This window comes from Lepisma saccharinum, chromosome 8, assembly GCF_977018435.1.
Source record: "Lepisma saccharinum chromosome 8, izLepSacc3.1, whole genome shotgun sequence".
Taxonomy (NCBI): Eukaryota; Metazoa; Arthropoda; class Insecta; order Zygentoma; family Lepismatidae; genus Lepisma; species Lepisma saccharinum.
Window position 1 is genome coordinate 46,570,394 of NC_139236.1, and position 14,667 is coordinate 46,585,060.

General features: G+C 38.1%; 1 protein-coding gene across 1 annotated transcript in view; it reads left to right on the forward strand.

The window, feature by feature from the left end:
- The first annotated feature begins 2,612 nt into the window (after positions 1-2,612).
- Positions 2,613-14,667, forward strand: part of LOC145991759 (methyl farnesoate epoxidase-like) — a 28,926-nt gene continuing 16,871 nt past the window's right edge. The window contains exons 1-3 of the mRNA XM_083127811.1: positions 2,613-2,652; positions 3,087-3,335; positions 13,555-13,973. Coding sequence (XP_082983937.1) covers positions 2,613-2,652; positions 3,087-3,335; positions 13,555-13,973 — 708 coding nt within the window. The remainder of the gene's footprint in view (positions 2,653-3,086; positions 3,336-13,554; positions 13,974-14,667) is intronic.

Consider the following 14,667-nt stretch of genomic DNA (forward strand, 5'->3'; position numbering starts at 1 on the left):
CCACAGATAAAACGATTCGTTAATGTTGCCAGTAGTTCGACTCCTTCTCTTATTCAAGAACGTTCCCTCTCGCGCTTTCCAGAGATTAAAAAATTATAATGAATCGTCCTACGTGTGGCGCTACGTTTACAGCTTCCAAATGCTGACAAGTCTTTGCATAGTGTTGCGACAACACCGAAAGCTCCAAAAAGTTTTAATGCAATATTATCAACAACAGGGTTATAGAACATTCTCCGTGTTGCCTTGGTAAGTATATCTCTCCTTATATATTATCGGCAGACTATTTTAGAAAACAAGAACCTAATTTTGCCGGACCCTGTGGCTGAGTGGTTAGCACATCGCGCTGCGACGCCAAGGGTCCCGGGTTCGAATCCCACTCGGCCATGGTTGTGTGTGAATGTCCATTTATCATTTTCATCATTTCATCACTCATTCCCATCTTCGTAAATTAGCTAAGAGGAACAAAACGCGAAGTAAAATAAAATAAATCAAATCAAAAAAAAAAAAAAAAAAAAAAAATTATGTAGTGTAAACTGAAAAAATTAAGGGGGGCTCCAGCCCCCTGATCCCACCTTGGGTGCGCACTATTAACAATAACAGGGTTCTAGAACATTCTGTGTCTTGGCTCGAAAATTATTTATCTCAAATTATCATCACATTATTTAAGAAGCCATGAACCTAATTTTATGTAGCGTAATTTCCTGAATGGGGTGCTGGAGCCCCCTGATTCCCACCTTGGATACGTGCTTGACTCGATAATTATTCCTCTCCTTAAATTATCGTCACATTATTTTATTTCCGACCACAAGAAACCAAATACCTCATTTTATCTATTGTAAACAGAAAACTTTTGGGGGGGTTCGAGCCCCCTAAGCTCCCCCTTGGATACGTGCCTGCTACGAGTGTCCCTTCATCAATTTAAACTAATCATCACTCATCCTGTTCGTCGCGATTAGCCAAAAGTGGAAGAAGACGATAAATAACAAAAACAAATTTATCCTCATCGTGGCGATCAACTGGAGAATGTTAAAAGTAGCGTAAAAATATTAAAGGGAAATTCCAGGACATTCAGTAAAAAGACATATCAGAATATGCCCGGACAAGAACTTTCCTTAGAATGAGACATTTAAAATAAATGCAATAGGTTAGCTGGAAAGAAAAGCCGGCAGTGGACTACAGTCTGCAGGGACAAGATATCACGCAAAAAATAAACTATGCATTGTTTTGGAATAAATGTATTCTTCTATCGCGTATTTGATCTCTTGCTGTCAAATCAAATTAACAGCTTTGGTGTATAATATCAAAAGATGCATGAAAACACAGCGTTTCATGGGCCATCTGCTACATTCTACGCATAGCTTTCAACCGCTCGTGTCCGCTTGGTGACGTCATAAGCTCTAGCCAATAACGTGCAAGTCACGGAGTGGCCCCCCCTGAGTTTAAGGTCTTGTAATAAAGGAAACAGCTGTTGTGTTGATCAGCAAAATGCTGTGAGTCAGACTGTTTTTCTTTTTAACGAAGTGACTTACACCACTGTAACTTTTTACCCGTCCAGTTAACTTACGTGCTATCTGGGTTGTTTAAGTGAATGAAACATTATGCAAAGATAACGTTATACACTGCCATTTATGAAACAACCGATCAGTCATCTACATGTTTTCAGTATTATTTATTTCAGGTGACAGAACATATTGATGGAATTTGCTTACAAAACAATGTGAAAAACAGATCCAATCAATATCTCAAATGCTTCTGATTTTCATATTTATATTGTTTTCGGACTCTGCAATGGTCTGTGCCTTTTAGGTGTTCAACATGCCATCAATCCAAGTTTCAATAAATATCGAAGTTTTGTCAAAGGAATGACAGTAAACATGTATGCCCGCTTAATTGAAACACTTTGTGTTATATGACTGGGTTAATTTATGGTTTTTATACATTCTAATCCATCTATATGCAACGCCTAGATTTTTCCTGTTGTAGTTTCTTTTATCTAATTTCACCTGAATCACTGAGCATTATTATTATTATTATTATTATTATTATTTATTTAAGTATTGGATTATTATTAAAATAACAAATTTTCAGCATTATACTTATAAAGAAGATACTGTTGTAAACTATAACTTTAAATGTAAATATGTTGCTCACACTGTATTTTTGTAAATCTTGTATATATTTTTCCGTTTAATTTTTTAGTTTTTATTGCAGTTTGTGCTGGTTTAGGTTTTTTTACTGTGCTCACCGTTTAAAATTTACGATTATTATTTATCATTTTTATTAAATTGCGCTATTATTTCTCACAACTCCTCATTCTCCATGTTGGTATGATGACAGTGTCTAACCTTTTGACACACTTACTGATAAAGTTCTTACTTTTTTCTTACCCTTCTAACATTTTGTTTACGGTCTGTAGAAGTCCCCTTAAAATTCTGAACATTTAAGCTTTCACATGGGGCCATTAACACACATTTTGAATTTTCAGTTAAGAACTTTTAGATAATAATTAAGATATGTGCCGACGCACCCAAATTTTTTTAACTCATTCATTAATTCATTTCTTGTTTTGCCGTAACAAGGTTGAATTATTAACTTATCCCTTTCATAACAATATGGAGCAACTTATTGCTCGTTTCTATGCCCCTGCTAATAGTAACAGAATCATAAAAAGTCACAGGTCATTTTAATTTAGATAGACCACTCACTAATTAACCTACATTACATAGTTAAAATGTGCTTCACCAATTACAAAGAGTTATTTTATATGGTTATATTACACAAAGGCTTTTCGAGAATGAATCACATTTTGCACATTTGTCCATCGTCACCCCAAATATAGAAGGAGATGACTTTACTGCAGCAAGTGTTGTAATAAAGTTGTACTCATATAGTTAAGTAACTAACAGACTCTAGCATTTCTGTACATAAGAAAATCTACTTGCATGCATCTCATTTCAGCAGGTGACACCCTCCCTGCTACGACTAAAAGTATAGTTTTAAAATCTGGGTATTTCTGTAAGGCACATTTCTTGTAAGGGTGTATAATATAAAAAACACAATTTCTAACAGCATTTTTTCCATTTAAGGTCCACCAAGCATACCATTTATTGGAAACCAGTTGCATCTTGCGTATCTGTGGTACAAACACCGTACATGGAAAATTGTAGCTCTGGAATTTAACAAGATATATGGTGAAATTGGAACAGTAACGCAGTCAGGAATCATTCAGTTCGTGGTATCAGGTCAAAGTGCAGTGAAGAAAGTTCTAACCAGTAAAGAGACTCAAGCAAGAATAGCCGTGGGAATAATGAAGTACCTTTATGCGGGCGACGAAGGTATGGGAGAACTGATTTACTATTCTTTAGGCAAATATTGTTATAAAATTTATTTCCAGTCTATAAGAATAATGTAAAGTTTGGCGTAGAATCCTTTTTAAAAATATAGTTATTAATAAGAGTGATTTACAATTGACTGATCAAATTTGCAATTTTTTATGTAAATTGCAAGAGAGATTGAGTATTATAATCCGCTTTCAAATATTGGCGTTCCAAGGTCAAATCACTATTTCCCCCACTCTGGAGCATTCTGCTTTTTTGTTTCTTACTGTTAGCCTGACACAATGTTGCCAGTAGAGCAACTCTGATTTCCGCTAAATCCACATTATATTTCGCTAAATCCTACAATCTCAATTTCAGATGCCAAATATATGCTCGTTATAAGCATACATACACACACGCACACACACAGGTTGGGGGAGAGAGAGAGAGATATATGTCCTCGCAATCATTGTTGTAAAAATTGCAATTAGGTTATTTGAAATTGGAAGTCGTCTCAGTCAGTTACAAAATGAGTTATGTTATATTTAGATAAGTACAGTTGTAATGTGTGTCCTCCTCCGTAGCCGACAGTTCAGCGGAAGTGCCCGCGCGAGCAACATCGCCGTGCCTCTGCTCGTGAACCGGTGAGTCATCGGGACTCTGGCGTGCTAGACGACGCGAAACGCGTAAATTTTCAAGTTACGTAAAGTTGTTGAATTGAAGGGAAACTGGAAATTCGTCGCGTAAATACGCTAAAGTTATGGTTTTCAAGTGTGAAGAAGTGCCCATCATCGTTGATGCTTCATCGTTGGATACGGGATACTCTAGCATTGACTGAAGACCAGGTATTAAGTATTGAACTGGACCAATACCGTAAGTGTGTATATATTAAGTTAGTGACGCGTCTATTAGGCGAACAGTTAATTAATAAATGTGAAGGGAAGTTAGTGTATTGTGATGAGGATGATGAACATGAAATTAGATTAGGCTGGGCTGATAGGACAACTACACTAGTGCGACTACATGTTATACCAATGGAAATAACCGATAGCCATATCCGTACAGTGCTTGCGCAGTATGGTGAAATTAAGACCCCTCCGGTGGACGAGCGATATTCGGACGAGCATATTTATAAAACTCGTACAGGCATTAAGTTGGTGAGAATGGTTCTGAATAAGCTAATCCCGTCCTATGTATCAATACAGGGTATGCAATATTGGGTAACATATTATGGACAGAAACCTACCTGTAAAATAGGTGAAGACACTCAACACACAGCACAGTTTTGTCCACAACGACGTGGTGCTATGGGGGAGCGAGTGATACAAGATAATATTGGAGCATGTGCTACTCCTGTAGAAATCCAGCCTAGGCAGTCATATGCAGCAAAGGTACATAGAACACCTAGCCAACGTTCAGCGCATGAGACGGAGATAAAGGCTGACACACAATTTACAGTGTTGCCAATTCCAATGCAGTTGCAAGAAAAAAATGTGAACAGTGAACGCGATAAAAATCTGCAAATAGAGCCGAAAAATGCTGATGTTTTAGAACACCAACTGGACCCTACCAAGGAAACACCTCTACCTGCGTCTATCCACAGCACATCGTGGGCGGGAGATGTGGCATCTTTGGACAACCTCCACAGTGACGTACGGGATAACGTGTTGGTGACTGACAGTCTGGAAACAATTGATCAAGCGATGCGCGAGTCTGACACTAAGAGTAATCTTCAAATGGAGACTGACATGTACGAAGCAGGAGGATCCCATACACTGGAAGATCAACAAAACAAGGTTCAGCTTGGTGAAACCACAACAGGAACTAAGGACAATGCCAAAAGAAAATCAAATGTGAAGAGACTCCAGGAACAGAAGCAGTTGAAGAAGAAAAAAGTACAACAAAATGTGGCACCTAACCCCCACCACAAGAAGAACGTGAAGCAGCAGGCAATAGCCCCCTCCCCAGTGCGTATAACCAGATCCCAAAGTGTGACAAATTTGGCCCCGAGTGTTGATTTTCAACCTGTGATCGGATCCAAATTCAGTGTTTCCCCTAGTGTGTCTAGTGAATGTGTGGGTGCAAGTAAAAATGAAAGTCAGAAATAGCATGTGTAAAATGAGTAAAGGTATATGATGCTTGGTCACGTGTTTGACCGAGGTACCGTGCACATATGCAAGGTTTACGTTTCGTGGCATGGAAGTGAGTGGAAAAACAGTGTACGAATATTAGTGTCCTCTGGGCAAAATGTATAATTCACAGTGTTGGGTCACCCTAGTTCTTAAATTTCTGTTAATTGTATATATGATGACTACTCTCCGTTTAGCTACGATCAATATTAACAAAATGCGATCTTTTACTAAACAAAAGGCGCTAGGAGATTTTTTCCTACAATCATCTTTAGATATAGCATTTCTTCAAGAATGTGGAATAACAGCATTTAACCTCCCCCCAAACATATTAGTCTATAATAATGCGACCTTTCAAGCGACAGGAACAGCCCTGTTAGTACGTAACACCGTACCGATAACAAATGTGATGTGCCATCCCAATGGTAGAATTATCTCACAAAAATAGCTAATGTTTGGGTATATAATTTATATGCACCTTCAGGGACACAACTTAGGAAACAGAGGGATGCGTTTTTTGCGACGGATGTCGCTACTTAAATGTAGGGTACAAGAGAACATATAATTTGCGCGGGCGATTTCAATTGTGTCCTGCATTAGCAGGACCAAAGACCTGGCTTTAATACCTCCAATTCTTTGCAAAAAATAGTAAATGGGTTTAATTTTACAGATGTATGGAATGACAAATATTTTTGACAGAAAGGGTACACGTACATTCGTAATAATTGTGCTTCCCGTTTAGATCGATTTTATGTAACACCACATTTACGCCAACAAATCAAGTCACTTAGTATAACACCCACCTGTTTTTCAGACCATAGTGCCATAATCATGGCGATAAATGTGGATATACCAATAGTACCTAGAGGGTATGGCTACTGGAAATTAACCCAGATAACCCTAAAAGAGGACTATAAATAAAAACAAACTTTTATTTGCATAAAATGTTTCATTGCGAACTGAAATATGTGAAAAAAAATAATTATACACTTTCGTTCATATTTGGGCAATTATTTGGCCCGTCCTATATATAGGACGCCAGGAATGAGAATGATATAAATATCTTGCTAAATTGCATATGTTTTACACAGTATGGAAATCCACGAAACATTTTACGTGCAATCCAACGTCACACTTTACACACCTTGTTGTTGCTTTTGCATGGCACTGTCGGCATATTGTCTGTTTCTCTTGTGGTATTACCAAGTGATCAATTCTATCGTATCGCACGTCTTCGTTGCCAGATGCATTTGGGCGTCCTTTGGAATTTGGTTTTGAGATTCTGGCATTGCTTGCAAGCAGGGATGCTGCAATTCGACGACGAAAAGAAAGCAGATCCAGTTCACCTTTGCGAGATTTGTGTATTTGCCATGCATTATTTACTGCTAAGTCAATGCAGTGAGCAAGAAGAGGAAAGTACCATATTTTTCCCCCTTATGTTGACTCGGTAGAGGCTTATGTTTTGATCACAACGATCTACACCATCCATATTAGAATTGTACATGTGAACCAAATGTGGTTGCTGCACCTGTATGTTCTTTTTCTCCTTCAGGGAGTACCTTTTTGCTGAATGAATAGGAAATACTCCATGTCCATTTGAAGCTAAACACACTACACTGTTATCGTGCCATTTAGCCACAACAATGGATTTGTCACCCGTCACTCTATAGTCAAAGAAACCCCTGTCTTTTTTCTTCATTTCTCGTGTTTCAATGAGAGGACACTTACAAATTCGGTTTTCTCGCACAGTTCCAGTTCCTCTCACATTTTTTTCTGACAACTTCTGAAGTAAGTGAATGGACGTAAAAAAGTTATCAAAATACAAATGGAAAGGAGAATCAGGACTAATACTTAGCAATATATCTGTATATTGAAGTACAACTGATGCTCCCAAACCAAGTTCCTTGTACAGTGGATTGAGTATCGTCCTAGCACCTTGATAAGGCTCAACCCAAGTTACATATCCCAGCCGCGTAGCACCAGTCCAAAGTTTATAACCGAAGCGGATCGGTTTTCCACGAATGAATTGCTTACAGCCATGACGCCCATAATAAGGGACCATTGCTTCGTCTATACTATGGTTTTCTTCCAGTGGAGCCAACTCTTGGAACTTCCTGTTCAGAATATCAAACAACGGACGAACCTTAGCAAATTTGTCTGCAGGGTCCAGTTCATTATTATCAACTATGTGAAGATTTGACATGATAAAATCAAATCTGTCTCTAGTTAGGGCTTTGCACACTAAGTCATTATGAGCATCAGAACTCATTTCCCAGTACATTTTTCGTCGAGGAACTTGTACGTATCCACTAAGGAGAAGAATTCCAAAAAAAACATTTCATTTCGTTTGAAGTGATATCTGCTGGACTGTTCTTTGCAGCTGCATACATGTTGCTGTAGGAAACGAACATGTCTATCACTTGTTGATCAAATATTGAGCAAAACAACTCCAGAGGGCTCTCTTGATCTTCAACCAAACACTGCACTGGCCAAACAGGTGTATTTGCAACTAAATCACATTTTTTCCACGAATAGATCTTTCGTGTTTTCACGGGAGGAGGGGAGGGCAATTCACTCGCATCACTTCCCACAGTTTCTGTGGCAGCTTTCCCATCTGTTGCGAAATCTTGAAATTCCTGTAAATGTTGATCACCAGTCTCTTCAATTTGAATTTCGGACGCTGCTCGCAGTTGGCTACCAGGAAGATGATTTATTGAAACATTATCTTCTTCTCCTGAATCTTCATCCGTGATGTTACCACAGGAGTTGACTGGTGGTTGAAGACAAATGGTAGCACCGTTGGCTGGTATGTCGTCATCATCCTCTTCAATCATACTCATAATGGTATGAAGAGTAAGCCCTCTGAAACAAAAAAAAGTGATATTCAGCCAAAAGCATAAAATTGATTATATATAAAACAAACGAATTTGTAACAATTCTCTTCCAAGAATGACTTATTGGCTTGCAAAAACATAAACACAGGTTATTACTAACCTCCCTGCTCCCCCCCCACACACACAGACATACAGTCACTTTTATAGTTCATAAGTACACAGGCTCTTAGATCTGATAGTCATGAATTCAAAAAGACTAAGTGATTCTTTGCAATTGATAAAGGATAGCCAAGTTCCTGGCGTCCTTCATGTAGGACACCTAACTTTCAGCAGTTGGCAAGCCTGTTTGACAGTTGTTCTCAAAACAACGAAAACTTTATAGACATCTTGGATATATACTAAAACAAATAATCAGCCCACCAATTCAAAAGCACTGTAAATAATGTGTGTTTGACTTACCTGTCATATTTGAAGCGGTAATTATCCATTTTCTGTCTGATTACTCAACTTAATTCTTGCATAACACAACACGAATGGCAGTGAAACAACGAACACTAGCTCGATTTGATACGACAAACCTTCTACAAAGTAGAGATGTAGGCACCATCTGTTGGTAGTTCCTTGAACTACGTCCATATTTTTTTGAGTAGGTGTTCTACATGTAGGACGATAGGGGTATCTGGGATGCTTCTATCCTTACAGATGCAAATTTCCAACGAGCCTTTCAGGACCAATGGAATGTATGGGAAGCACACCGTACCAGACAAAGTGACATAATTCGCTGGTGGGATGAAATTCTTAAACCGGACATAAAACGGTTTTGTCTTAGTTATTGTAAGGAACGTTCTAGTGTATGGAATAAGAAATATAATTTTTATTACCGTGTGCTGCGTGAACTTATTCATGAAGCCACTGAAGGGAAACAAGTGCAAACAGAGGTAAAATGTGTACAAGCTGTACTGCTGAGGATGACAGCTGAAAGACGACAAGGTGTAAAAATTCGCAGCAGACTCCCCCACTTTGATAAAGAAGAGGTTGCATCTATAAGCCATGTGCTGCAAGAAAGACACAATGCGAAAAGACAATTTATTAGCGATATAAACGATAATTCTGAAATTAAAATAAAAACAGCCCCAGAAATACGTAACAGATTTTACAACTATTTTGAGAATCAATTTTCCCAACCAATAACACATAATGTAGATTTGACGTATAACTTGGAATCCTTGTCCGAGGTCCTTGACGATGAGGAAAGTGAACAATTAAATAACGACTACACAAGCGAAGAAGTATTCCGTGCGGTTAAGTCGGGGCAGCCATTTTCTGCACCTGGTCTGGATGGGATACCAAACAAACTCTACCAAACATTTTGGACGTTGATAGGAAAAACACTAACTGAATGGATAAATGCAGTGTTCAGAAGGTATAAAATGGGAAAATCCTCAACTACTGGGATTATAGTTTTAATACCAAAATGTGTGAAACCCACTGAAGTTGGTCAATATAGACCCATTACCCTCTTATGTACTGATTATAAAATATTCTCTCGCTGTATGCTAGGCAGACTTATGCCCTATGTAGAAAAACTAGTTGGAGATACACAATATGTTTTTGGTATGAACAAGAAAATTACAAATGTCTTACAAACGCTTCGTGAAGTGCTTACCTGTTATAGAGTCAATAGCAATAACCATGAAAATGCTATATTAGCAATAGATTTTGAGCGAGCATTTGACTCGGTACACCATGATTACATATTTAATGTGCTTCAAAAGTACGGTATACGTGGACATTTTTTGTCAGCATTTAAAAGCCTTTATAGTAACGCAACATCCAAAATACAAATAAATGGATTTATGACAAGAGAACTTTATATTCACAAGGGAGTAAGACAAGGTGACCCATTATCGATGATAGCTTTCTGTATCTCATTGAGACCCCTCCTTTCAGCATTAGAAAAGCAAGTACAAGGCATCACCATACAATATATAAACACAAAGGTGTTGGCCTATGCTGATGATGTCAATGTATTAATAAATACGCAGTCTGATATTGCTGCAACGTCTAAAGTATTACAGGAATTTGGTCCCCTTTCAGGGCTCACAGTAAATCAGAAAAAATCAACTCTTATGCATTTAAACCCGGATATAACTTACCCTCAGAGTGGAGAATTTCATGTTGTTCCATCGATAAAAATACTTGGAATAATTTTCGCGCGCTCCCTTCAACGAATGATCCAGTTAAACTATGACAGAGTGATAAATGGTGTTAAAGCAGTTCTACAAATGGATAAATTTCGAATACTTAGTATACAGTCAAGAGTGACGTTTGTACAGGTGTACGCTCTCTCCAAGGTGTGGTATGTAGCAAAAATCCTCCCGTTGCGGCAACTGGATATTTTTAAGCTCAAGAGTGCTGTGAACTGGTTTGTCTCGAACGGTCAAATCTTGCGTGTAAATCACGCAACGCTTTGTTTACCCTATGAAGAAGGGGGAATGAACCTTGTAAACGTGGAATATAAAAGTCAGGCTCTACGTATTCAAGCTGATGTAACGACACTGATTCAACACCCAAACAGCCTCACTAGTAAAGTTCTGAGACACGCCTTGGACAACATTCAATTGGAGGCCCCCATTGATGTTACAAGACTTCCAGACAGATTATGGTATTTTAAGAATACAATAGTGGATATCAGTTACGCTTTAATACAATCTCCCAACCTTCCAACGCAAGAGACGTCAAAAATATATAGAAGAATGTGTTCACTATCACAAAAACAGTGTAAAATTGTAGATCGGAATCCAAGAGTCAATTGGCGGGAAGTATGGAATAATATACAGGCCCGCCACCTTACGTTAAGAGTCAGATCAGTATGGTATATAATTGTACACCAAATATTCATTACTGGAGCTAAACTTTATGATATAAAATTAGTAAATACTCCAATATGTGCTACATGTAATGTACAGGATAATTTAGTGCATAAGCTTACTGAATGTCAAATAATCCAAAAATCATGGTTATATATCAAAAAACTTGTGAGTACAATTTGTCGTACATCAGAACGTAACATTTCAGTAGATATTCTTTTGTATCCTTCCTTTGCATATTATCCAAGAACAAAACGCCACAGTGTACAATGGCTCTTAGGCCAATATGCCCTTTTTGTATCCATATATAGGCAACAAGAGTTTCACACCGAATTTATCAATCGCCTGCACCAGGAATACCAAATGATCCCTCGTTGTAAAAGAGACCTAAATGTATAACATGCACAATAATATGTAATAGTTTCAAATAAATAAAAAAAAGCGGGTTAAGGCGTTCACTCGTCTTGAGATCGTTCGCAGCGGGATGGCGTAGGTTCGAATCCGGCTCTGGTCGGAATTTATTCGGCTTACGTATAGGGCCGGTGGCAACCCACCATCGTGAGGAAATTGGGGAGCTCCGAGTGAGTGAGCGTAATCCGGTCACGGAGACCTACTATAACGGCTGGGGATACGTCGGGCCGCCCCCCTCCCCCCCCCGATTATTCCAATCCTGGTTGAAGATCTCCACGCTTAGAGGTGACGAAGGAAAGCGTGGGAGAGAGACCGGCAGTCGGTAGGTATGCCTAGGCCCTTCATGGGCTGTTGCGCGACGGATTATTTTTTTTTATTATTTACAGTTGTAATGTGAAATATACAATCGCAGTTACGAAACAGTGTCTTGTATGCAAGAACTTTATTGGACATATATTGTTAGTGTACTTTACATAAAATACGAAAATTCAATTTCGCGATGATCCGTCACCAGGTGAAACATTCGAAAATCGTGAAGTTAGCCCGCTCCATTTTAAAACGGCCTTGTTCCAAAAATATATTACGTATTTCTCTTGTAGTCTACGGTTATTACAAGCATAGAAACACAGTTGTAAAAAATGTCTAATGAAGGGAGTGTGGGTTCTCCTGAAACGTCAAAACGAGAAACTGTTTTTTTATGCTTGTAACAATCGTAGACTATAAGAGAAATAATTATACAATGCAAGCATACATACAAGAAAAAATATTATCCAAAAATATAGCAGCACTAACGAAACTCTTTATGGCAGAAAAACAACACTAACGTAGCAGTAACAATGGGCAAAGTTTGGCGAGTGTTCTGCAAAATTCGAAAACCGTGGTTATCCCTCCCCATTTTGGAACTGCGTTTCTTCCAAAAATATAGCACCACTAACGAAACTGTTTACGACAGAAAACAGCACTAACGATGAACAAAATTTGGTTAATTTTCTAGACGAGTGGCAGGCTAAGTTAACGGATCTATGAAACTGCCGCGTATCATTACCTTGAACACTAATTTCGTGATAGGGATGTTAGACAATGAATTGATAGATTACAAACACAATCGATGAGATATTTTGTGAAAATTAGTTGGACTGTCACTCAAAATTCACATGTATATCTTTGATTTTTCTGGTTCTGTCAATAAAAATAACTAAAATTTGAAATTTGATATACCCAAAGCTGAAGATATCTATGTGAAGTGAAAAGGATGTACAGTCACGGTGAAAATACGTCCCTACTTCCCCCCTGAAACCTTAATACCAGTAGTCTTATTGGGCAGTAATTTATTTCCACGACTGTACAAGTTATCGCATTGTAGATCATCATTGTCAGTTGATATTGACTGAAGAGTCACAGCATATAACAGTCGTCAGTTCTCAATTTTGCGACACTGCTTTGGAATCGCTATTAGTTGTGACATATTTCTCGTATGTCTTGCGAAAAAATATTAAGAGCTAATCCTGGTGTGTCTTTATATTTGGATGACGTAATCATCGGAGGCCTTTCAGAACAAGTGTTACAATATCATTTGTGCCGTACTATAAAAGATAAAAGGCCATAATATAAAAGCAAACTTTTGCCTCTCATTGAGTATCTTATATATATTATTAATAAAGGTGCGATTTGTCTGTCTACAAAGAATTTAGCAGCCATGGTTAATTGCCGAAAACCACAGAACACCTCACATATACGTTAATATTTGGGAATGTTGAACACATTCAGAAAGTCTATCTCAAATCTTTAATTCTAGATACGACATATTACAGGACTTTTGAGGACAAATGTAACTTGGGATTAGTCGAAATGTCCAGTAATTTTTGGTTAAAATTTCGTATTTTCTGTAGTTTACAAGCTCTGACTTCCCTAGTTTTCCCCCACTGATCCATCCTATAAAATCAACGTTAATTTTTATGGTTTGTGTCTAATAGTTAACCATCTAACTTTTCAGGTGTGTTCTTCGCAAACGGCCACACGTGGACAATACACAGACAAATGAGTTCCAAAACGTTAAAAACTTTGGGCTTTGGACAAAAATCGATGGAGGCAACGATACTTGACCAAGCACTGGAACTGGTTTCCAGGTTTAAGCAGCAAAGTATTGAGGCTGGGAAAGATGGAGTCGAAATGCACAATGCATTCGGTGCACCAGTTATAAACTGCATATGGGATTTGATAGGAGGGCACACTTTCGAGTATGACGACCCGTTTCTGCTAAAGTTCCTTAAACTCGTTGACGAATGGGAACGTTCTGTGATGAGTTCTTTAATGTGCTTGAATGCGTATCCTTTCCTCCGCTATATACTGCCAGAGTTTTCCTCTTATAATGCACAAAAGCGAGTTGCGAAGATTGGGGATAGTTATTTTAAGGTAATTATTATTTCTAGATAATAATCATATAGTATCTTATGCTTTAATTTTAAGTTGCTATGGAGTGTGCTCTTTCCAGACTGATGGTATTTGTGATTTTAGTTTTAAGCATATTTCTGTCGATCATTTTGATGATGTAATAAGTTGCGCTAATATCTTGATCTGTCATTGAACCTCAGAGTACTGAATATTGTCAGGATTATGATTGATTCGATTGATTTCACTTCGCTTTTGTGCCACTTTAGGCTAATTGGGAAGATGGTGATGAGTGATGATATGATGAAATTGATGAATTGACACTCACAAACATCCATGTCTAGGCCGGGTTTCGAACCCGTCAGGGTTATGAGAATGATGGAATGTGTAGGGTTGGATCCGTCCGTTGAATTAGTGTTTCTGATTTTTCACTTGAGGTGAAGGATCTTATGAATAAACTGAATAGCTGAAATAATTCTTGATGCTATCCTGGCAGCGAATGTTAATTGAAGAGGTTTCCTAGGGATATCAGATGATTTCTATATAGGCTTTCTAGAGATGAGATAAAGTTGAGAATGATGTTAGCTCTCGAAAGTTTGGAAGCCTATCCGGAAATCGCTTTTTTGATATCCCGAGAAAAACTCTTCATCAAACTGAATAGCTATTTATTTCTAAACATTTTAGGCCATTTACTCCATTTCGTATGAATAAAAAGGAC